Genomic DNA, 25,098 nt, shown 5'->3' on the forward strand with positions numbered 1-25,098 from the left:
AAAGTTTGTTCAATAAATGGTGCTGGGAAAACTGGGTCGCGACATGCAAAAGAATGAAGCTTGACCACTACCTCACACCATACACCAAAATCAACTCAAAATGGATAAAAGAACTAGACATAAGACCAGAAACCATAAAATACATAGAAGGATATACAGGCGAAACACTACGTGATATGCACATCAAAGACATCTTTACAGAAACATCCATCACCCAAAGCAGTGATATTGAAGGCAAAGATCAACAGCTGGGACTACATCAAATTAAAGAGCTTCTGCAAAGCAAAAGAGACAATAACAAAAACAAAGAGAAACCCCACCAACTGGGAGAACATTTTTGCACACAACACTAATGATAAAGGACTGATCACAAAAATCTGCAAAGCGCTGATGAGACTCAGCAACAACAAAAAATATAAAAATATAAAAATCAATATCATCATACAAAATAATCAAACATTTGAGTTGGTTCTTAAAAAAAATATTTTTAAAAGATTGTTCAACCTATAGCAAAGCTAACAATCAAAAGTGGAAAAATAGGGCCTCCCCTGGTGGCGCAGCGGTTGAGCGCTAGGATGCAAAGCTGTCCGTGGCCTCTGCAGTGCTGGTTCGATCCCCGGCTTCCAGGCGAGGGTCCCACATGTTGCGCAGACCTCTCCTGCCGCCCGCTGCTCCCCTCAGCAGTGTACTTCGTCCGTCTGCCTGCTCTGCTCTCCCCTCTGGCTCTGGTGAATTCTCTCACCCTCCCGTGCTTCTGACTGTACCCAGTGCTTGTATAAATAAATAAATAAATCTTAAAAAAAAGTGGAAGCATTCAAAAAAGATAAACACATGCAATTTGCAGCAACATGGATGGCGCTGGAAGGGATCATGCTCAGCAAAATAAGCCAAAAAGAAAAATACCGGATGGTCTCACTCGTAGCAGGAATCTAGAAAACTTAAATAAGGGACCAGGAAAATGAATAACTATAAGAAAGTGAAAATCAAAATCAACAAAAAACTATGAACCAGAGACACTTTTTGGGGGGTGGGGGGCGGGGAGGGGAGGGATTGGGGTCAGAATGGGGGGTTTGTAATTGTATGTGGGAATACAAAAATAAAATTTGTTATTAAAATAAGTGGAAAAACAATACACAGTATTAGATATGAGACAAAACAAATGATCACAGATAGCATAGAAACAAGGAGAATAAAAGAATATTGTTAATAACTATATATCATAACTTCAATAATCTGAATGGAAAATTTTCTAAAACAATATGTTAATGAAGGCTCATCTGGAAAGAAACTAAGAGATGAAAATACAAACCATGACCCTAGATATTAAAACAAAAATCTCCTAAAACACACACATACACTCACATAGGGCCAGATGGTTTTACAAACAAATTCTGTCAAATCTTGTGAAAAAAAAATGTTGTTGGCCATTTTGATTAAATTATTTCTAAAGTTCCAAGAAAGGCAATGCTCCCTAATAAATGTTATGATGCCAGCATTATTAATCTAATACTAATCCAATACAAAGAGAGCAAAAGAAAACTACAGATTAATATTGCTAGTGAACTCAGATGGAAAAGTTCTCAACAAAACTCTAGAAAACATAATTGAACAATTAGTTTAAAGGATCTTGGGCCTCCCTGGTGGCACAAAGTTTAGGAACCTCACTATGAATCAATGTGCAGCCTCTGCAGCATGAGTTCGATCCCCTGGCAGCCAGGGAACAACCCATATGGTGAGGCAGACCTCTCCTGTCTTGCCCGCTTCTCCCCTCAGCAATGTATTTCAGTCATTCTGCCTGTTATGTTCCCCACTCTGTCTTTGGTTGATCCTCTCACCCCAGCTCTTGTATGCATACATAAATTAGGTTTTTTTAAAGGATCATACATCATGAACAAGTAGGGTTTATAGCATGGATGCAAGGACAGTTTAATATCAGTCTAGCAAAGTATTATATTTTACATCAACAAAATATAAACATGATACATCAGTAGATGTAAAGAAAGCATTTGACAAGATTCAGCACCTATTAATGATTAAAAAAAATCCTTAAAATTAGAATAAAAAGAACTGCCCAAAACATGATAAAGGCCATATATCACAAACCTGCAGTCAATGTAATACTTAATAATGAAAAACCAAAAGCTTTCATTTATGATCAGGAAAAAAACAAGAAAACCAACTGTAACCACTAATTTAATTCAGTAATATAGGATTTAGCTTGAAACATCAGACAATAACATAAAATAAGAAGAATATAAGGTGTAGAAAAAATGAAAACTATCATTTGCAAAAGAAACAATACAACATATAGAATACCTTAAATAGCCAATCAAAACAGTTAGCAACAATGTATGAATAGAGCAAAGTGGCACATTACAAAATCAACAAATAGAAAGTGTTCTATTTTTATATACAAATAATTAACAAGAAGAAAATAACAAAAAATGACTCCATTCATAATTTTAAATAATCAAATACCTAGAAATAACCTAACCATGGAGGTAAAGGGACTTATAAATTGAAAACTACTAGACTCAACTAAGTTTATATAAACACCAACACATAATAAAATAGAAAGATATCCCATGCTCACGCATGAGGAAATTCAACATATTAAAATGACAATTTTATCAAAACCAATATTTTTTTTTACTTTTTTAATATATCATTTTATATAAATCTTACATCATTTTTCATTGTTGCACAATTTATGCATTTTCATTTTGGCTATATTCCCATAAACTTGCACCCCCCCTTATTTTGACCCTATCCTTCCTTTCCCCCACCTGCCCCATGTAGTGTGTCTCTGGTTTGTAGTGACTTGCTGATTATGATTGTTACTTTGGATTAATTAGTCTTTTTCCTGGTCCCTTATTTAGTTTTTCGAAATTCCTTCTAGGAGTGAGACCAACGTGTATTTTTCGTTTTCTTTCTGACTTATTTCACTGAGCATGATCCCTTCTAGCTCCATCAATGTTGCGGCAAACTGCATGTGTATATCTTTTTGAATTGTCGAGTAATATTCCATTGTGAATATGTACCACATCTTCCTAATCCAGATATCTATTGTTGGGCATCTGGGCTGTTTCCAAAACTTAGCAATTATAAATAGTGCTGCTATAAACATAGGGGTGCAGGTGCCCTTTGGAATTAATGTTTCTGTGTCCTTTGGGTAAATACCTAGAAGTGGAATTGCTGGATCATATGGAAGCTCCATCTTTAGTTGGTTGAGGAATCTCCACACAGCTCTCCATTGTGGTTGGAACAGTTTGCACTCCCACCAACAGTGCAGGAGAGTTCCTTTTTCTCCACATCCTCGCCAACATTTGTTGTCCCTAGTTTTTTTTTTTTTTAATGTGTCATTCTCACTGGTGTGAGATGGTATCTCATTGCAGTTTTGATTTGCATTTCCCTGATCACAGGTGATGTTGAGCATTTTTTCATATGCCTGTTGGCCATTTGCATTTCCTCTTGGGAGAATTTTATTTTAGCTCTTCTGCCCATCTTTTGACTGGATCATTTACTTCATTTTTGTTGAGTTTCATCAGCTCTTTGTTGATTTTTGTGATCAGTCCTTGATCATTAGTGTTGTGTGCAAAAATGTTCTCCCACTCGGTGGGGTTTCTCTTTGTTATGGTTATTGTCTCTTTTGCTGTACAGAAGCTCTTTAATTTTGATTTTGTCACAGCTGTTTATCTTTGCCTTCACTATCACTGCTTTGGGTGATGTGTCTGTAAAGATGTCTTTGAGGTGCATGTCATGTAGTGTTTCACCTATATTTCCTTCTATGTATTTTACGGTTTCAGGTCTTATGTCTAATTCTTTAATCCATTTTGAGTTGGTTTTTGTGCATGGTGTGAGGTAGTAGTCTAGCTTCATTCTTTGGCATGTAGCGACCCACTTATCCCAGCACCATTTATTGAACAAACTTTCTTTGCTCCATTGCATATTCTTTGTTCCTTTGTCAAAGATTAGTTGACCGTAAATCTGTGGGGTTATTTCTGGATTTTTAATTTGGTTCCAATGGTCCGTGTGTCCGTTCTTATTCCAATGCCATGCAGTTTTGATGACCATGGCTTTGTAGTATAGTTTGAAATCTGGGAGTGTGATGCCTCCATTCCCTTCTTTTTATTTCAGGAGAGCTTTGGCCATTCGTGTTTTTTGGTGATTCCATATAAATTTCATCAATAATTGTTCTATTTCTTTGAAGAATGTCATTGAAATTTTTATTGGAATAGCATTGAATCTATAAATTGCTTTTGGTAGGATGGCCATTTTGATAATGTTAACTCTTCCAATCCATGAGCAGGAGATGTATTTCCATTTCTTTGTGTCTTCTTCTTGTTCTTTTAACAGTGTTTTATAGTTGTCTTTGTATAGGTCCTTTACCTCTTTTGTTAGGTTTATTCCCAAATTTTGATTTTTTGTTTCAATAATAAAAGGGATTTTTTTTTATTTCTTCTTCTTCAGATTTATTGTTTGTGAATAGGAAGGCTACTGGTTTTTGCATGTTGATTTTATATCCTGCCACTTTACGAAACTGATTGATTAGTTTAATTAATGTTTCTGTGGAATTTTTGGGGTTCTCTATATATATTATCATATCATCTGCAAATAGTGATAGTTTTACTTCTTCCTTGTCTATTGGGATTCCTTGTATGTCCTTCTCTTGTCTTATTGCTCTGGCTAGGACTTCCAGTATTATATTGAATAGCAGTGGTGACAGTGGACATCCTTGTCTTGTTCCAGATCTTAATGGAAATGCTTTCAGCTTTTCACCATTGAGAATGATACTGGCTATGGGCTTGTCATATATGGCCTTTATGATGTCATGGTATGTTCCTTGTATTCCGAGAATTTCAAGGGACCCATCATAAATGGGTGTTGTACTTTGTCAAAAGCTTTTTCAGCATATATTGATATTATCAATTGGTTTTTATATTTATTTTTGTTAATGTGTTGGATAACATTGTTTGATTTTCAGATGTTGAACCATCCTTACATCCCTAGAATAAATCCTACTTGGTCGTGGTGAATTATCTTATGGATACATTGTTGGATTCTGATAGCTAAAATTTTATTTAGAATTTTTTGATCCATGTTCATTAGGGAAATTGGCCTGTAGTTTTCTTTTTTCTGTGCTGTCCTTGTTCAATTTTGGTATTCGTGTAATGTTGGCTTTATGGAACGTGTTTGGTATTATCCCTTCCTGCACAGTTTTTTGAAAGAGTTTGTGAAGGATAGTCACTAATTCATTTCTGAATGTTTTTTAGAAGTCATTTGTAAATCCATCAGGTCCTTGGCTTTTGTTTTGGGGAAGTTTTTTTTTTCCTTTTTTTAAAGATTTATTCATTTACACAAGCAAGCACTGGGTACAGTCAGAAGTGCGGGAGGTTGAGAGAATTCACCAGAGCCGGAGCAAGGAACAGAATAGGCAGACTGACGAAATACACTGCTTAGTGGAGCAGCGGGCACATCAGAAGAGATCTGTATGCCATGTGGGACCCTCTCTGGCGGCCAGGGATCAAACTAGCACTGCAGAGGCTGCGGGCAGTTTGGCAGCCCAGAGCTCAACTGCTGCGCCACCAGCGGAGGCCCTGTGTTGGGGAGGTTTTTGATTAACATTTCAATTTCACTGCTTGTAATTGGTCTGTTTAGGTGTTCTATGTCTTCTTTATCTAGCTTTGGGTGATTGTAGAGTTGTAGGAATTTGTCCAAATCTTCTAGATTGTTGAATTTGTTTGCATGAACAGTTGTTCATAGTAGTTTCTGATTATTCTTTTGATTTCTGCTGCATCTGTTGTGATTTCTCCTCTTTCATTTGTGATCCTATTTATTTGTGCTATCTCCCATTTTTCTTTTGTGAGCCTGGCTAGGTTTTTGTCTATTTTATTTATTTTTTTCAAAGAACCAACTTTTGGTTTCACTGACCTTTTGGATTGTTTTATTTTTAGTTTTGGCCTTGATCTTTGTTATTTCTTTTCTTCTACTGGTTTTGGGGTTTTTTTGTTGTTCTTTGTGTAGTGCTTTGAGCAAAAGCAATATAAAATTTATTGTAATCCCCATAAAATGACAATGATATTCTTAAAAGAAATAGAATGATATTAATTATTTTAACTTTATAAATTTTACATTACTTTTGTGTGATTTTTTTTGAGGTAACATTGGATTGCACCATTATTTGTATATTAGAAGTATAAGACCTCTTACCTCAGATGATGTATGCACATCACACCCACCATCAAGTAACCCATAGTCTACCATAAAAGTTTATTGTGCTCTCACCCCATCTTGCCTTTGTCCCTTCCTTCCCTTATACCTCTCTAGTAGAATCAGTTCTATAGCAGCTTTCTCCTATTCTAGTGCCTTTATCTGAACATTTGCTTGGTTTACCTAAATTACCATATCAGTGACACCATCTAGTATATGTCTTTTCCCTGCTGATTTATTTTGCTTTGCATAATACTCTCCAGCTCAAATCATGTTGACCCAAATGACAACAGTTTATCTTTTTGACTACTGAGCTGTGTTCCATTCTGTAAATATGCCACACTTTCCTGATCCATTCTTCTGTATTTAGGAAGTTAGGTCATCTGACTAGATAAGCTATTGTAAATAGTGCTGCAATAAACATGAGAGTTCATGTTTCCCTTTGAATGAGTGTTCTTGCATTCTTTGGGTACATACCGAGGAGCCAAATTGCTGGGTCATACAGCACATCCATATATAATCTTTTGCGAAACTCCATACTATTTTCCATAGTGGCTGAACCAGTTATATTGCCATCAACAGCTTAAGAGCATTCCTTTATTTACACATCTTTGCCAACTCTTGTTCAATAAGCCCATTTCTCACATGTGTGAGGTGTTATCTTATTGTTTTTGGACTTGTATTTCCCTATGATGTGTTATTAAACATTTTTTATGTGCCTATTGATCATCTGTTTGTCTCTGCTTCAGAATTAGATCTTTAACTTTCATTCCCAATATTTCACTGGGTTGTTTTCTTTTTGTGGAGTTGTATGAGTGCTTTGTGGATCTTTGCTATCAGCCCCTTATAAAATGTAAAGTGTGAAAATATTTTCTCCCACTCAGTAGGGTGTCTTTTTTTTTCTTAGTAACAGTTTCCTTCACTATACAAAATGTTTTTAGTTTGATGTAGTCTCAATCATTTATATTCTCTTTTGTTATTTTTGCTGATGGAGATGAATCCACAAAGTTATCTCTGAAGCCTATGTTGTAGACTGTTTTGCTATGTTTTCTATTGTATATATTATAGTAGATATCAGGCCTTTTATATATCAGTATTCTGTCTATTTTGAGTTGATTTTTCTGCATGTTGTGAGATAGTGGGCTAATTTCATTCTTTTGAGTTAGGCTGTTCAGTTTTCCCAATACCACTTATTGAAGATGCTTTCAAAGTTATAGTGCATATTCTTGGCTCTTTTGTCGTAGATTATCTGTCCGTATAAGTGTGGGTTTATTTCTGGGTTCTCAATTCTATTCCATTGGTCTCTATGTCTGTTTTTGTTCCAGTACCATGCTGTGTTATTACTATAGCTTTGTAATATAGTTTGAAGTCTGGAAGTCTGATGCTGTGATTCTTCCTCTTTCTTGTCAGAATTGCTTTGGCCATTGGAGTCTTTTGGAATTCGATATGAATTTCAGTACCTTTCCTTATATTTATTTGAAGAATGTCATTGAGAATTTTTTTTTTTAATTTAGGGATGACATTTTGGCGCTATCATAAAAGCACATGCTCCTCTCACCCTACACCAAACCACCTATGACAATATTGCCTCTGCCTCCCACCCCCTTCCCTTCTTGCTCCCTCCTGGTCTCCTGATCACTATTAAATATTTCACTGAGTTCAAGTTTTATTATTCCTCCTGTATTTTGTCTATGTATGTTTTTGGTTATTTATATTCCACACATGAATGAAATCATCTAACATCTATCTTCCACTTTCTGACTTAATTCATTTAATGTTATAACTTCAAGGTCCATTAATATTGTCCCAGAAGTCACCATGTCATAGCTTTTCATAGTTATGTAGTATCCCAATGAGTGAAGTATAGAGTATAGAGCCCACAGTTTCTTTACCAATTTGTCTATTGAGGGACACTAAGGTTTCTCAGAAATTTACAAATTTACTATATAATCCAACAACAAAAATAAAAACTAAATTTAAAAAAAAAAGGAAAAAGACCTAAATAGAAACTTTCCGAAAAACACTGGGATGCTCTACAGACATATGAGAAATTGTTAAAAACTTATTAGAAGGTAAATGTAAATCAAAATGCCAATATCAGATATATCACCTCATCCCACTGAGAATGCCCATATGAAAAAGAATGAAATTAACAAATATTGTTGAGGTTGTGGTGGAAAAAAAAAACACATTTCCTCTGTTAGTAGGAATGCAATTTGGTGAAACAGCTTTGGAAAATGGTATGGAGTTTTCCTAAAAAAAATAAAAATAGAAATTACATATGATCCAGCAATAATTCTCTTTTAGGTATTTTTACGTATTTATCCTAAAAATATGAAAACTCTAAAACCACAAGAATTGTGTATTCCTACATGAATAAAAGCACTTTCTACAATTTCCAGGTCTCATGTAACCACTGAAAATTTGATAGGGATTGCCTTCAATGAGCACATTGCTTTGGACAGGATGTCCACTTTGACAGTGTTTATTCCTCCAGTCCATTAACATAGGATTTCTTTCCATTTCTTTATGTCTTCTATTTTTACTAACAATGTCTCATAGTATTCTTTGTATAAGTGTACTCGTAAATATTTAATTTTATTGTGGTGTTGTTGTAAATGGAATTGTTTTCATAATTGCTTCCTCTTCTAGTTCATTATTTGCATACAGGAAGGCAACTTAATTTTTACATTAATTGTGTAACCCACCATTTTGTTGAAATGGTTTATTGTTTCAAACAGTTTTTCAGTGGATTCTTTAGGGTTCTCTATGTATCTTACCATACCATTTAAACATAGTGTTAGTTTTACTTCTTTCCCAATTTGGATTACTTTAGTACCCTTCTCTTCCTTAATTGCACTAGCTACAACTGCCAATAGTATGTTGAATGTAGTGGTGAAGGTAGAAATATTTTATTAATACCAGATCTTAGTAGGAAAGCTTTATTTTTTTTTACCATTGAGAATAATAGTTGGGGTGTTTTCAAATATGGCATTTATTATGTTGAAATATGTTCCATTTATCACAAGTTTTTTGAAGGATTTCATCATAAATGGATGCTGAAACTTATGGAATGCTTCTCTGCATCTACTGATATGATCATATGGTTTTTAATCTTTGTTTTTATTGATAAATTGAATTCCATTGATTGATTTCTGGATAACAAACCATCATTATATCCCGGTATAAATCTCACCCATTAGGAAAACCGGCCCACAGTTATCTTATTTTGTGTTTTCTATGTCTGGTCTGGGCAATAGATAAATTTTGGACTACTTAGATGTGTTCAGCAATATTCCTTCTTTCTCGGTTTTTTGAAAGAGTTTGAGCAAGATAGTTATTAACTAATTTGCGAAGTTTTTGAAAAACTCACTTGCAAAAACATTTGGTCCTGGGCTTTTCTCTTTTGGGAGGGCTTTGATTTCTGTTTTGAATTCCTTGCCTGTGATTGTTCTATTCAGGTTTTCTATTTTTTCCATATTTGGTATTGATTGATTGTATGATTCTAAGTATTTATGAGATGAGCTATTAGTTTGTCTATTTTGTTTATTTTTCCAAAGAACCAGCTTTTCATTTAATTAATCTTTTGTATTTTCTTTTTGATTTCTATTTCATTTATTATTGTTGCATATTTTATTATTCCCATCCTTCTACTGGGTTTTGATTTTCTTTGTTCTTTTTCTAGTTACTTGAGATGAGAGACAATGTTATTTATTTGAGCACTTCCTCATCTTTTGATGTGGGCTTCTTCTTCTAATACTTCTTTTGCTGTGTCTTTTAAGTTCTCGAAGGTTATGTTCTCATTATTATCTGTCTTGGGGTATTATTTTATTTCTTCATTGGTTTCCTCCATAACCTAATAATTCAGTAATGTGTTTTTCAATCTCTACATGTTACAGGATTTCTCTTTTCTTTTTGTAGTTGATTTCAAATTTGATAACTTTATGGTCAGAGATGATGCTTGGTATCATTTCCATCTTAATGAAATTTTTGATACTTCTCTTGTGACCCTATTTGTGGTGAGTACTGGAGAATGACTCATGTACATTTGAGAATAATGTGTATTCAGGTTTTGGGGGGTCAGTGCCCAATAAATGTTATTAAGACCATATGATGTAATATGTTGCTTAAAGTTATTTTGTTGTTATTCCTTTTTTGACTAGTTGACCAGACCATTTGTGAAATCAAGGTGTTGAGACCCCTTATCATGTATGTTTTTTTTCTAATTTATGTTTTTAGTGTTGATATCAATTGTTCTATCTTTTTATAGTCCTTCATTGGGTAAGTATATGTTGATGAGTGCCATAGCTTCCTGATATATCATTCCCTTAATAATTATATAGTGTACCACCCTGTGTATTGTTATGTATTTCAGCTGGAAATCCATTTTATCTGATATAAATATAGCTGTCTCTGCCTTCATGTGAGTCCCATGTACTTGTAGGATTACTTTCCAACACTTTACTCTGAACCTATTTTTTATCTTTGAAGCTCAGGTGCATTTCCAGCAGACAGCTAAAGGTTAGATTATGTTTTCTAATCCAATCAGACACTGTGCTTTTTAATCAGTGAGCTCAGTCCATGTACATATAGGGTAAATATTGATATATGAAAGTCGGATGCTTGCCATTTTGTCCTTAATTTTGTGATTCTATTTCCTTTTTCAGTTCTTTGTGTGTGTTACTCTCTTTGCTTTATGCATGAGAGCCCCTTTCAATATTTCTTGGTGGGGGCCAATTACTTGAAAACTCCTTCTGCTTCTATTTGAAGCCTCCATTTCATCCTTATATCTGACAGTGAGCCTTGCAGTATAGCATATTCTTGACTGGCAGATTTTATCTTTAAGTATTCTGATCATGACATTTTGATTCTCTCATTACCCATAGTATTTCTTTAGAAAAGCCTGCTGTTAGTCTGATTTGGTTCCTTTATCTGGTGCCTTTATCTGCTTCATCCCCCAAGCCAGCTTGAATAGTCTTTCTTTAAGTTTCTCAAGTTTCACTAGTATGTGTCTTGGTTTTAAGTTTCATTTTTATTAGGTACCCCTGTGTTCTCTGAATTTTATGATCTTGTATATTTAGTTCCTTCTCCAGGCATGGGAAGTTTTCCTCCATTATTTCTTGAAGTAAGTGCTCTGTTCCCTCCCCCTCTCTTTCTCTTCCTTCTTCCCTCTTTCTCTCTCCCTCCGTCTTCCCCATTTGGGATACTCATTGTTCTCATATTTGCTTTTCTACACAGAATCAGATAATAACCACTTTCTCATTTGTTTTCTTTGTTTAGTTCTTTCTTCTTCCACCTGTTGTGTGTGTGCATTTTCATCTTTAATGTTACTGATTCAGTTTTCCATATTGTCTATTCTACTTCCTCATATTGATCCAGGATTTTTATCTCCTGTATCGATCATTTTACATCCTTTATCTCAAAAATTTTCTTATTTAAAATTCCAATTTTGATCTTCTATTTGTTAATTTTACTTCCTATAGTATTCATTTGGTTTTCTGAATTTTCTTGAACACCTTTGTCAACTTTTCTGTGTTTTGTCTCTTTTTTTCCATTCTTTTGAGAATTTCATTATCATTATCATGGCAATTTTGAACTTTGTATCTGATAGTAATAACAGATCTTACATAATTTCTGATTGGAGTCCACAGATTTATTCTCTTTCTGTAGTGTAGTGTTACCCTCAGGTCTCATGCTACTATCTGCTGTGGTTTTTCCATCTCTCCACTATTTGCTTTTCAGGTCAAACTGCCATGCGTGGGGCTTCTGCTTGATGTGGCCCTACCCCTCACAAAGTTCCAGGTGCCTTACTAGCAGGCCATGCTGTTGCTGGTGCAGCTGGGGACTCTACTGATAAGACTCTTCCCAATGGCTTGTCCCATGGTCTTAACAGCAAGCAGCACTGCTGCTGGTACTTCCAGGGTTTCTGCTTGTGCTCACAACTACTAAAATTTATACTGAACTATAAAAGGTCTCAAATATCAAAAGCAATCATAAGAAAAATAGAATGGGCCGTCCCTGGTGTCACAAGGGGTTAATTCTCAGCACTATGAAGCTATCTGCAGCCACTGCAGATACCCAGACAGGGAGCTACTCACATGTCACAGCAGACCTCTCCTGTCTGGCCAACTGCTCCCCTCAGCAGTGTATTTCAGTAGATTAGGCTGTTCTGCTCCCCACTGTGTCTCTGGTGAATCCTATTACCTCCACCCCACCCCACATCTCTGGCCTACACTCCAGCTCTTGTACACATAAATAAATAAAATAAATCTTAAAAAAAAGAAAAATCAGATGAAATTTGGGCATCATGTGATCTGACTTTATAGTATTAAGTAACAGTAATTAAAATAACATGGTACTGGAATCAAAACAGACGCATAAATCAATGGAACACAGTCTAAAGCTTAGAAACAAATATGTGTAGATATCAACATTTAACTAATGATAGAGTAGATACAAATACATAAAAAAAGGAGTCTTTAAAAATGGTGATGGGACCTCCCTAGAGGCACAGGCAGTTGAGCGCCACACTGTGAAGCTGTCCACAGCCTCTGCAGAATGGGTCCGATCCTGGCCAGCCAGTGAGAATCCCACATGGCACAGCAGACCTCTCCTGTCTTGCCCACTGCTCCACTCAGCAGCGTATTTCATCAGTTTGCCTGTTCTGTTTTCCTGCTCTGTCTCTGGTGAATCCTCTCACCCTCCTGCACATCTGGCCTGTACCCCGGTTCTTGTATAAATAAATAAATCTTAAAAAAATAAATAAAAATAAAAATGGTGTTGGGAAAAGTGGACACAATCATGTAAAAGAATAAATTTGGATCACTTTCTAACTCCAAGTATATAAATAAATTTTAAATTAATTAAAGACTTAGACATAATGCTTGCAACAACAAAATACATAAAATGATGTATTGTTTATACATTACATGACATAAATGATAATATCGTTTACAGAGATTCAAACCATATGGCAATGGAAATAAAATAAAATGATTTAAGATCACCTCAAATTTAAAAGCTTTACACAAGGTTTATTAGTAGATTAAAAAGATATTCTGCTGAATGGGATAAAATATTCACATTATACAACCAACATTTTGGTTAACACCCAACATGTACAAAAAGACTCGATTAAAAAAAATCCAATTATGAAATGGTCAGTAGATATGAACTTATGACTAACCAAAAAGGATATCCAGCAAGCAAATAGGTATAAAACAGGTATATGAAAAAATGTTCAATAGCTTCTATAAGAGAGATTTGGATTAAAACCACAAAGAGATACAATTTCATATCTGTCAGAATGATGCATGTTAAAAAGACTCCCAACAACAGTGTTAAAGAGGATACAGAAATACAGGAACCCTGTAACACTGTTGGTGGGAATATACACTGGTGTTGCCATTTTGGAAGGTAGTTTAGATTTATCTTAAAATACTAAAAATAGAAATACTGTAAACCCAGCAATCTCACTCTCAGGCATCTGTTCAAAGAACTTGAAACAATCACTGCAAAAAAACTATATGTTCTGCCATGTTTATTCCACCATTATTTATAATAGCTAGGATGGGAAAACATCCTAACTTACCAGTGGATCAAGAAAAAGTGGAATATTCACATAGTGGTATATTCATATAGCCATAAGGATAGACCAAATATCCCACTCTATAAAAAAGTGGAAGGAGTTTGAGAAAATTATGTATAGTAAAACAAGACAGACAAAGACAAATATTTGACATTTGTACAATAGACTATTCAACAAAACAAAATTTACTGGCAGACATTTAAAAATGAAGTGATGAAGCAGGCACCCGGGCCGGGGCAGGCCGCTCACGCAGGAAAGTACATCTCAGACTCACCATTTTAGAACAGGGACCTTCCTTCAATAAAGACTGGTCAAAACCAGGAGAAGGCTCTCCGCAGAGCCAGAGGTGAGCTGGGAAGCACTCCCATGCCAGGCCCCTTCTGGCCAGCATTCCAAGCCCAGAGAGGGAGCTGGCATCCAAGGCCAGGGCAGTCAACACAAGCAAGAAAGTGCGTCTCTGACTCGCCATTTTCTTTTTTTTAAAGATTTATTTATTTATTTATTTATTTATTTATTTATTTATTTATTTATTTATTTATACAAGCACTGGGTACAGTGAGAAGTGTGGGAGGGTGAGAGAATTCACCAGAGCCAGAGCAGGGAGCAGAACAGGCAGACCAAGGAAACTCACTGCTGAGGGGAGCACTGGGCACAGCAGGAGAGGTCTGTGTGCCATGTGGGAACCTCGCGGTGGCCGGGGATCCAACTGGCACTGCAGAGGCTGAGGGCAGCTTCACAACCCAACACTCAACCACTGTGCCACCAGGGGAGGCCATGACTCGCCGTTTTAGAATAGGGACCTTCCTTCAATAAAGACTGCTTGAAACAGGGAGAAGGCTCCCTGAGCAGCCAGAGGCCAGCTGAAGTCCCCCACAAGCCTGGTCGCAACAGGCAGGGAGTTGGAGCCCAGAGAAGGATTCAGCGATTGGGAGCCCGGAGTGCAATCCAGCCACCCCACTTCCAGGGAAGTCTGTGGGATATCAAGATACACCTTTGTAATTAAACAAACACAGAAGACAGAGATATTCTGTGACAGCGACCATTAGAACACTTAAAGTACCACTGCCTCACTGGACTTCTGGCATAACAGTATTTGACTTCTTTAGACCACCAGTTTCAGAAATCCCACAAAGAGCACATCAAAAAGATGCTGACCAGTACCAGTGATACAGTGTCCCAATGCATTGGGCAAATTAGAAAACAGGCAGCAGGGAGAAGAAAAACTACATGCAACTTAGCAACTCCTCAGGAAAAAGACACAGCACAAAAAGAAAACTACCCATAATATTGAAATAACAGTGACTTGGGAGAACTTCTGAATCTTCCAGTAAGACAATTCAAAATTGTCGCGATGAAAAAACTGACAGAAGTCATTAAGGAAAACAACACTCAGAAGAATGAAATTGAGTCTCTAAAGAGGGAAATGAAGCAAATGCAGGAGATCAAAGGTTTAACAGGAGAGCTAAAGAGCCCGGGGAAAAGCAGTGAAAGGAGAACAGATGAAATAGAAGAACGAATAAGCACTCTCGAAGACATAGAAATAAAAGGAACCAAAACAGAAAAGAGAAGTATGAATGAAAAAGAGTGAAGAAAGACTTTGGGAACTATATGACTCCATGAGGATAGGAAATATAAGAGTTATAGGAATAGCAGAAGGAGAGGAGAAAGACCTAGGAACAGAGAAAATATTCAAGGAAATAATTGAATAGAACGTCCCAATCATGAAGAAGGAGCTGAAAATAGACATACAAGAAGCAACAGGAACAACAAACTTCCATGATGAAAGGAAAAATACAACAAGAAACATAATAGTAAAGCTCCCAAGAATCCAAGACAAGGAAAAAATAATGTAGCTGACAAGAGGGAAGAAACAGATAACATACAAAGGAAAACCAATCATACTGACATCAGACTTCTCCAAAGAAATACTATGGGCAAAGAGAGAGTGAAGGGACATAGTCAACAGACTCCAAGACAACAAATGCCAACCAAGAATACTCTATCCTACGAAGCTTTCCTTCCTCTATGAAGAAAGAATAAGGACCTTCCCAGACAAACAGAAACTCTGGAAATACATTACGATTAAACCCCTACTCCAAAAAAATACTACAAGGAGTACTAAAGCCAGAACCAACAGAGGGATGAATAACAGCAAAACAAGGCCAAAAGAAAAAAAAAAGTATTAAAAGAATAAATAATGAAAATCAGAGGAAAGACAAACACAATGGCAAATACAGATGCTAACATAGCAATATTAACTCTAAATGTAAATGGACTAAACTCTTCAGTAAGAAGACACAGAGTCGCAGGCTGGATTAACAAACAAAACACAACCTTTTACTGTCTCCAGGAAACACATTTAACTACAAAAGATAAAAAAAAAAAAAGACTCAAAGTTAAAGGATGGAAAACAATCCTACAAGCAAATGGACCAAAAAAAGAAGGCAGGAACAGCTATACTTATATCATATAAAACAGATTTCAAACTCAAAAAGGAAAAAAGAGACAACAGTGGTCACTATATTATGATCAAGAGAACAATACTTCAAGAAGAAAGAACAATCATTAACACATACTCACCAAATGAAGGAGCACCAAAATATATTAGACAACTATTATCATCTCTGAAAACAGACATCAGAGAAAGCATATATGGAGTAGGAGACTTCAACACACCACTATCAACTATGGATAGATCAATGAGACAAAAAATAAGTAAGGACACTAAAGCTCTAAGTAAGGATCTAGAGCTCTTGGGCTTAACAGACATCTCTAGAACACTAACACAAAAAAAAATATCTGAGTACACATTTTTCTCAAGAACACACGGATCATTCTCCAGGATTGATCACATACTGGGGCACAAAACAAACATCAACAGATACACCAAGATTGAAATCATACCAACCCTCTTCTCTGACCGTGAAGGCATCAAATTAGACATAAACCATAAAAAGAAGGCAAGGAACACTCCTAATTCATGGAGATTGAAAAGCGCAGTAATGGAAGACCAAAGGACTAATGAGGAGATCAAGGAAGAGATTAAAAAATACTTTGAGTTGAATGACAAGGAGGACACCAATTTCTGAAACATATGAGATGCAGTAAAAGCAGTAATAAGAGTAAATATAGGGCCTCCCCGGTGGCGCAGCGGTTGAGCGCTGGGTTGCGAAACTGCGCGCGGCCTCTGCGGCGCCGGTTCAATCCCCGGCTGCTCCCCGGCCAACAGAGGAGGGTCCCACATGGCGCGCAGACCTCTCCTGCCGCCCGCTGCTCCCCTCAGCAGTGTACTTCGGTCCTTCTGCCTGCTCTGCTCCCCGCTCTGGCTCTGGTGAATTCTCTCACCCTCCCTCCCGCACTTCTGACTGTACCCAGTGCATGTATAAACAAAACAAGCAAACAAACCAGCAAACAAATAAATAAAGCATGCCTCTATTAAAAAAAAAAAATTTAAAAAAAAAAAAGAGTAAATATATATAGCAATAGAGGCTCACATCAAGAAACAAGAAAGAACTGAAAAAAACAACTTAATCTCAAAGCTCAAAGAACTACAAAAAGAAAAACAACAAAACCCAAAACCAGCAGAAGAAATAATAAAAATCAAAGCAGAAATAAGTGAAATAGAAACTAAAAAAACAGGCCCTTGAAATTCTTGGGATACAAGGAACATACTTCAACATCATCAAGGCCATATATGACAAGCCAAGAGCCAGTATCATTCTCAATGGCAAAAACCTGAAAGCATTTCCATTAAGATATGGAAGAAGACAATGATGTCCACTCTCACCACTGCTTTTCAATGTAATACTGGAAGTGCTAGTTAGAGCAATAAGACAAGAGAAAGACAAACAAGGAATCCAAAGAGGAAGGAAGAATTTAAAATATCACTATACATAGAGAACACAAAAAAAAAAAACAGAAAAACTAATTAAAGTAATCAATCCATTCAGTAAAGTGGCAGGATACAAATCAAATAGCAAAAATCAGTAGTCTTCCTAATACACAAACAATAAATCTGAAGAAGAAATAAAATATCCATCCCATCATTGAAACAAAAAAAAAAAATCAAATACTTAGGAATGAACCTAACAAAAGAGGTAAAGGGCCTATAGAAAGAAAACTATAAAACACTGTTAAAAGAACAAGAAGAAGACACAAAGAAATGGAAAGACATCTCCTGCTCATAGATTGGAAGAATTAACATTTTCAAAATGGCCATAATACCAAAAGCAATTTACAAATTCAATGCTATTCCAATAAAAATTTCAATGACATTCTTCAAAGAAATAAAACAATTATTGATGAAATTCATATGGAATCACCAACAACCACGAATAGCTAAAGCTCTCATGAAAAAAAAAAAAATAAGGGAATGGTGGCATCACAGTCCCAGACTTCAAACTATACCACAAAGCCATAATGGTCAAAACTGCATAGCATTGGAACAAGAACAGACACACGGACCAATGGAAGCAAATAGAAAATCCAGAAATAACTCCACAGATTTATGGTCAACTAATATTTGACAAAGGAGCAAAGAATATAAACTGGAATAAAGAAAGTTTGTTCAATAAATGGTGCTGGGAAAACTGGGTCGCAACATGCAAAAGAATGAAGCTTGACCACTACCTCATACCATGCAAAAAAACCAACTCAAAACATATATAGAAGGAAATATAGGCAAAACACTACATGACATGCACCTCAAAGACATCTTTACAGACACATCACCCAAAGCAGTGATATTGAAGGCAAAGATAAACAGCTGGGACTACATCAAATTAAAGAGCTGCACAGCAAAAGAGACAATAACCAAAACAAAGAGAAACCACACCAACTGGGAGGAAATTTTTGTACACAACTCTAATGATAAAGGACTGATCACAAAAATATGCAAAGAGCTGATGAGACTAAATAAAAACAAAGAAAACAATCCAGTCAAAAAATGGGCAGAAGAGCTAAATAGAAACTTCTCCAAAGAGGAAATGTAAATGGACAACAGGCATATGAAAAAATGTTCAACATCACCTGTAATCAGGGAAACGCAAATCAAAACTACAATGAGATACCATCTCACACCAGTGAGAATGGCACATATTAAAAAAACTAGCAACAACAAATGTTGGCGAGGTTGTGGAGAAAAAGGAACTCTTCTGCACTGCTGGTGGGAGTGCAAACTGGTCCAACCACTATGGAGAGCTGTGTGGAGATTTCTTGACCTACTAAATATAGAGCTTCCATATGATCCAGCAATTCCACTCCTAGGTATTTACCCAAAGGACACAGAAACATCAATTCCAAAGCACACCTGTTTATAGCAGCACTATTTACCATAGCTAAGCTATGGAAACAACCCAAATGCCCAAAAACAGATGGCTAGATCAAGAAGACGTGATTCATATACACAATGGAATATAACTCAGCAATCCAAAAAGATAAACACAAGCAGTTTGCAGCAATATGGATGGAGCTAGAAGGGATCATGCTCAGCGAAATAAGTCAGAAAGAAAATGAAAAATACCAGATGGTCTCACTCATAGCAGGAATTTAGAAAACCTAAATAAGTGACCAGGAAAAAGACTAATAAATACAAAGAGAAAATCAAAATCAACAAGCCACGATAAACCAGAGACACACTCCAGGATGGGGGAGAGGGTGGGGAGAGGAAAGATTAGGTTCAAAGTAAGGGGGGGGGTACAATTTTATGGGGAATATAACCAAAATGAAAATGCATAATGTGCAAAAATGAAAATGATGTAAGAATTATATAAAATAAAATAAAAATAAAAAATAGATAAAAAGATGAACACATGCAAATAAAATAAATATGAAGTGATATTTCTGAGAATAAGAGCAAGTGGAGAGGAGGAAGGATCAAATGGGTAAAAGAGATGATGTCGGGGTGAAAATCAAAATCAAATACTGCATTTAAGCAAAATAATACTTATAACATAAATTAGATTACTGGTCTAGGTTTAAAATTTTCACATGGCACTTTTTAGGTCTCAATGTCTGCTTACCAGACCTACATGCTAGGATATGCATGTAGATTCTATCTACACTGTAGAATAATGGATAAATAATTAATATGTATGCATGATTTTAACCCAGGAATCATCCCCCTACACAACACTATCCCATTGAAAAGCACAGAGAAAACCAAAACTGTCAAACTAGTGGCATTTCCTATTTGTCCAAATCTTCTTTTCTGTTAAATCTTTGAAGAGGCAAATGGTAGCTTTGTAGAAGGCCAGGGAACAGACAAAGTAGGAGAAATATCAGTGGATAAAAGTGTAGTACTTAGCCCATGATGAAGTTGTGCATACAGCTAAAGTCAACCCATAGAATAAATTGGAATTTTGAAAGATTTTCTGATCCATGAAGTTCTGAATGAAACAGAATTTTTAATTAATGTCATGTTTTTCAATGTATATTTTAGAAGAAAGGATCTGGATAATCCTAGAGACAAGTTTGATCTTAAGATGCACATAATTTGGGGATATGTTGCCAGATAGAAAAGCTGAGCTAGGACATAGTTAAAATGGGATCCTCCTAAATCATGTCGCTAATTTTGATTATTTCAAAGTTTTGGCATTTACCAAAATTGCTTTGGGAAAATTAGCAGGAAACCTGACCTTGTACCAGAAGATTTTGAGCTGATGGTGCTGATAGACCTGATCAGAGGGACTGGTGCGGAAGAATTAACCTGTAAGTGTTGGAGCATGGGAGACTGGTGGTGCTGGGGTAGACCATTGATTGTCTCATGTGTGTGCTGAATGGAGGGGCAAAGGAAAAGGTCTCAGGAATACAGTGGTTGCTCTGAGTATTCATTGGTGTACCACTCATTTTTTTGGTAAGGTATTTATGCTCTAAAAACAGTTTAATATAAAAAAGTGATGACTCAAGGTATTGGAACTTATTTTTCATTGAACAAGAACAAAGGCTGCATCCTTGCTCATTAGGACTGTCACCAGGGATATCTCATACTAGTACCAAACTAGGTGCTAGGACATTCCAGAAGCTTCCATTGCAAAAGACTCCAAAAGACTGTATCTGGGGTTCCTGCCCAGGTTTGGTAATTGTCTAGATTAACTTAAAGGAGTCATTATACTCATAGTTCAGATTTATTTCAGAAAAAGAATACATAGAAAAATCAGCAAAGAGAAAATATATGTGGGGCAAAGTCCAGAAAAAACTAGATACACACATCCAAGAGATCTCTCTTTGTGTAGTCATATGGGACACACACTTAATTGCTCCAACAACAAGTTATGGCAAGTGTGAAATGTTGTTTATCAAGGAAGCTTATTAGAAACTCAGTGCCCTAGGTTTTTATTGGGAGTTACACATATAGGCACTCTCTGCCAATTGTTTATCAAAATTTTAGTCTCCCAAAAGAAGGTAAGGTGTTGAACAAAACCCACATTGTTTACATGCTACTGTAGGCACAGGGAATCACTCCTGCCATTTAGGAAAACTAATATCAGTATAGGGAACTGTTTACCAGCCAAGTTCCCACCTGGCAGCCAAGTGCTAAATTTGTAAGCTGATCTTTCAAAGCATGGTAGTCTCAGAAATGCTATGTTAATTCCTTTCTGTAGAAGAGCCTTGACATGGAATAAATGGAAGAGGAAGAGAACAAAAATGTGCAAATGAAAATTGGCAGAAGATCCCAAACTAGTACCTTACTGCAATGTATGGAAGAGAAGCTGTCCTTCACCTACCTAACACTAACACCATCCACCAGAGGATCCTGACTCATTGCCCTCAGCCATTCATATGATGTGATGAACACTCACTAAAATCAGATGTCAGGAGATGAGCTTCAACTTTTCCACAATCTCTGAGACATGGACAAGATTATTTCTAAGAACCTAGAGAGTTCATGTCTATGACCTTATTCAATCTGGTATCTCTTTTCATACTTGAATCTTCAATAGCACCAGCTTTTGCTGGATCTTTTAATCAACAGCTAGATCCCTTGTTTTGTTTCATTTTTAAAATGTCTTAATCTGGTAATTCATTCCCTCTCTTCTTTACTGTCAATATCCCAGACTCACAGTCTTTTCTTACTGCAATAGATTCCTAAACTTGTTTTTCCTGCTTCCAGTCTCTCTCTGACCTAATTCATCCTACAACCTAGGCTACTTTAAATTCCCAAAATAGTATTCTACTCATATTGCATGTAGAGTAATCCTCTCAGGACCAACAACATTCAGTACAAACTCCTGAGCCTATTATTCCATGATAAGGCCTCAATTTGCACAATTCCATATTGTCTTTTACAATCCTCCCATAGTAAATGCAAATTCTGATCAAACCATTTCTCAAACTTCATGTTTTCCATTCTTGGGACCACAGCCTTCCATTTGAATGGTCCATTTCTCCATTTTTTAATTGATGTAATGTTGGTTTAAAACACTGTATAAGTTTTTGGAGTACAGCTTCACACCTCTTCAAATGTATAACTCACCACCCCCACCTCCAAAGTTCTAGGAACCACCAAAATCCAATAGACTATTGCCAGTTAATCTGTCCAACTTCGATCCATATGCCTCAGGTAACCACTATTCTTTTGTCAGAATCTAAGGATTAGACTTGTTATTTGTTCACTTGCTTTGTTTCTTTATATTGCACACATGACTGAAATCATACAGCAATTGTCTTTGTCTTTCTGACATTTGTCAGTTTCTGTCGAATGTATTACCTATTGCTGAATGACTACCTCAGATTGGATGGGCAACAATCTTCCACAAAGTTAACCCCACCTATACAAATGATAGGTTTTTATTCTCAAAACACTTTTCGAACCCTACAAGGACAATACATATGTAAAAAATTCTACTTGATAAAAGCCGTGTGTATTCTTATTTTAGTACCTAAACTGTAAGTTGTCTAAGGACAGAAAGAATGTCTTATTATATTTGTAGTCCTGTTGCTCCCAGAATAATTAGTGCCTAGTATGTGGTAGGCACTTACTAAATAATGCTTCATTTGAGCTGAAGCATGTCCCATGTAACCTCCATGTAAGTTTAGCTCTATCCTTGGGTGAAATCTGGAATGAGAATATTAGTACAAAAAGGGACTCTTGAGTTCACTGAATACAACTCCTCTTCTAACATATGGACTGAGATAAAGAAATATCTTATCCAAAGTCAAACCATGACGCTACCTTGAGAACCCAGGGATCCTGATTCCCAGGCCATGGTTTAACTGCAAGCACAAGCATACATTGTTCCCAGCTAAGGCAGGTTATGAGGCAAGTCTTGCAAATAAGTCATATTTGGCAATAGAAGACAGAGCCAGGACTTCTGAACATACCTCTTGTAGCTGAGATTCCTTCTTTTTGGAAGACAAATGTAAGTGCCGATCAAGCAAGGAATAAAACCTCTCACCATCCTTTTCAAATTTCTTTTTCCGCTCCTAAACATGGAGGAAAAGGAACAGATTAAGATACCTACAGTTTTAATTCCCTTTGTCCAGAGCTGAGAGAAAGAACACGTGTCAGATTTCATATGGCCTGATTTCTCCAGATCCTGGGAAGAAAAAAAAAAATAAAAGGCAAGAGAGAATTTACTTTTGCATTAGTCTCAGCAGTTTCAACTTCATCAAATGTAACCCAGAACTATTACACCTAAACAAAGGCAGTTCCTATTGTTACAACTGAAAGGTCTCCTGGTTAATTTTTCTTCCAAACTCACTGACTACGTAGTGTCGCAGTTACTACAACAGGCACACCAGGGACACAGAAAAAAAAAAGCTTTAATAAAACCTCACCCATGACATTTCTAAAAGAAACCTGTTGCTTGGCAGAAAGCTGGAAAGAACTAAGTGACTGCTGACCAGAAAAGAACCTGCCTTTTATCAAAGGGAAAGAAGTAGAAAGTAAGTTAACATAAAATAAGAACAACATTAGCCTACACAGAGTGCCAAATACTTAAAATACATTATCTTATTAAGTCTTCATGACCCTAAGAAGTATAAATAATTAAGTAAAAGAAATTATGGTTCAAAAAATATGAACTAACTTGTTCAGGGTCACATCATTTACAGATCTATCTAACTGATTCCGCACTGCAAAATAAAGCCCAGATGATCACTAGAGTAATTACACTCATGAGGCTTATAAATAACCAGCGTAACTTAAGAATAAAGCTGGAGTAGGTATGTAGCCCTAGCCTCAACTCAGAACCAAATCATAAGAGGTAGAGATTTTCACACATAAAATAGGCAGGGGAAATATGAAGAGGCAAGTGTTAGAGGAAAGCATGAGAGCCAAAAAATTTGACTTCCCTAGGATCAAATAAAGTTCTATGGGTGACTGTCTCCTCCACAACCATTTTAAAATAAAAACTGAGATATATTCATATAGTCACATATTGTAAAATTCACCCTTTTATATAATGTATGATTCAGTGCTTTTTAGTATATTTAAAAATAAGACCAAAATAACAGTATTTTATCATTTCGAAAAGAACCCCATAGATGTCTGCAGTCATTTCCCATTCCTTTTACATCCACCCTTGAAAAACCACAACTTAACTGTCTGCAATTATGGATTTGTCTATTCTAGACATTTCATATAATTGTAATCATACAATATATAGTCTTTTGTAACTATCTTTTTAGACAATGTTTTCATGGTTTATCCATGATGTTGAGTGTATAACTTACTTTATTCATTTTTATAGTTGAGTATTTGTATTGACATAGCACATTGTCTTTATTAATACATCAGTTCATGTATTTTTTGACTGTTACAAATCATGCTGTTATGAACACTCATGTACAAGATTTTCAATGGTCATGTTTTAACTTCTGCTTGGCAAATACTTAGAAGGGGAATTGTTGGATCATATAGCAAATCAGTTTAACAACTGAGGAAGTGATAAACTGTTTTCCAAAGATTTCATATCACCTTATTACATTCTCAACAGCAATGAATGAGAGTTTCAATTTATCCACATCCTCACTAACATTTCTTTGTCTCCTTGATTACAAACAACTTATTGGGATTGAACTTGCACTTACTGTGGTTTGATTTGCATTTCCTTAATGACTAATGTTGAATGTCTTTTCATATGTTTATTCACCCTTTGTAAAATTCAGAGAAATGTTTACTAAATTATATTCACATTTTTAAGTAGGGATAGATTGATTCATAATAAATTTGAGTTACAACAATTCTTTATATGTTCTCAATACCAAATGTATGAGTATTATCTCACTTTTTTGGGGGGTTAAATTGTTACTGTATTGGTAATTCCCTTTTCTAAAAAAAAAAAAAAAAGATTTATTTA

The 25,098-nt window shown here is 35.9% G+C and overlaps 1 protein-coding gene across 2 annotated transcripts in view; it reads right to left on the minus strand.

Annotated features, from left to right (window-relative positions):
- OPHN1 (oligophrenin 1) overlaps nucleotides 1–25,098 on the minus strand; it is a gene marked incomplete at both ends in the record, with an annotated part of 458,306 nt that overhangs the window by 245,944 nt on the left and 187,264 nt on the right. For both annotated transcript variants that reach the window (XM_084258483.1, XM_084258482.1), the window contains one exon: nucleotides 23,120–23,221. In XM_084258483.1, coding sequence (XP_084114609.1) covers nucleotides 23,120–23,221 — 102 coding nt within the window. The remainder of the gene's footprint in view (nucleotides 1–23,119; nucleotides 23,222–25,098) is intronic.

Source organism: Talpa europaea (assembly GCF_964194135.1).
Source record: "Talpa europaea genome assembly, chromosome: X".
Taxonomy (NCBI): domain Eukaryota; kingdom Metazoa; phylum Chordata; class Mammalia; order Eulipotyphla; family Talpidae; genus Talpa; species Talpa europaea.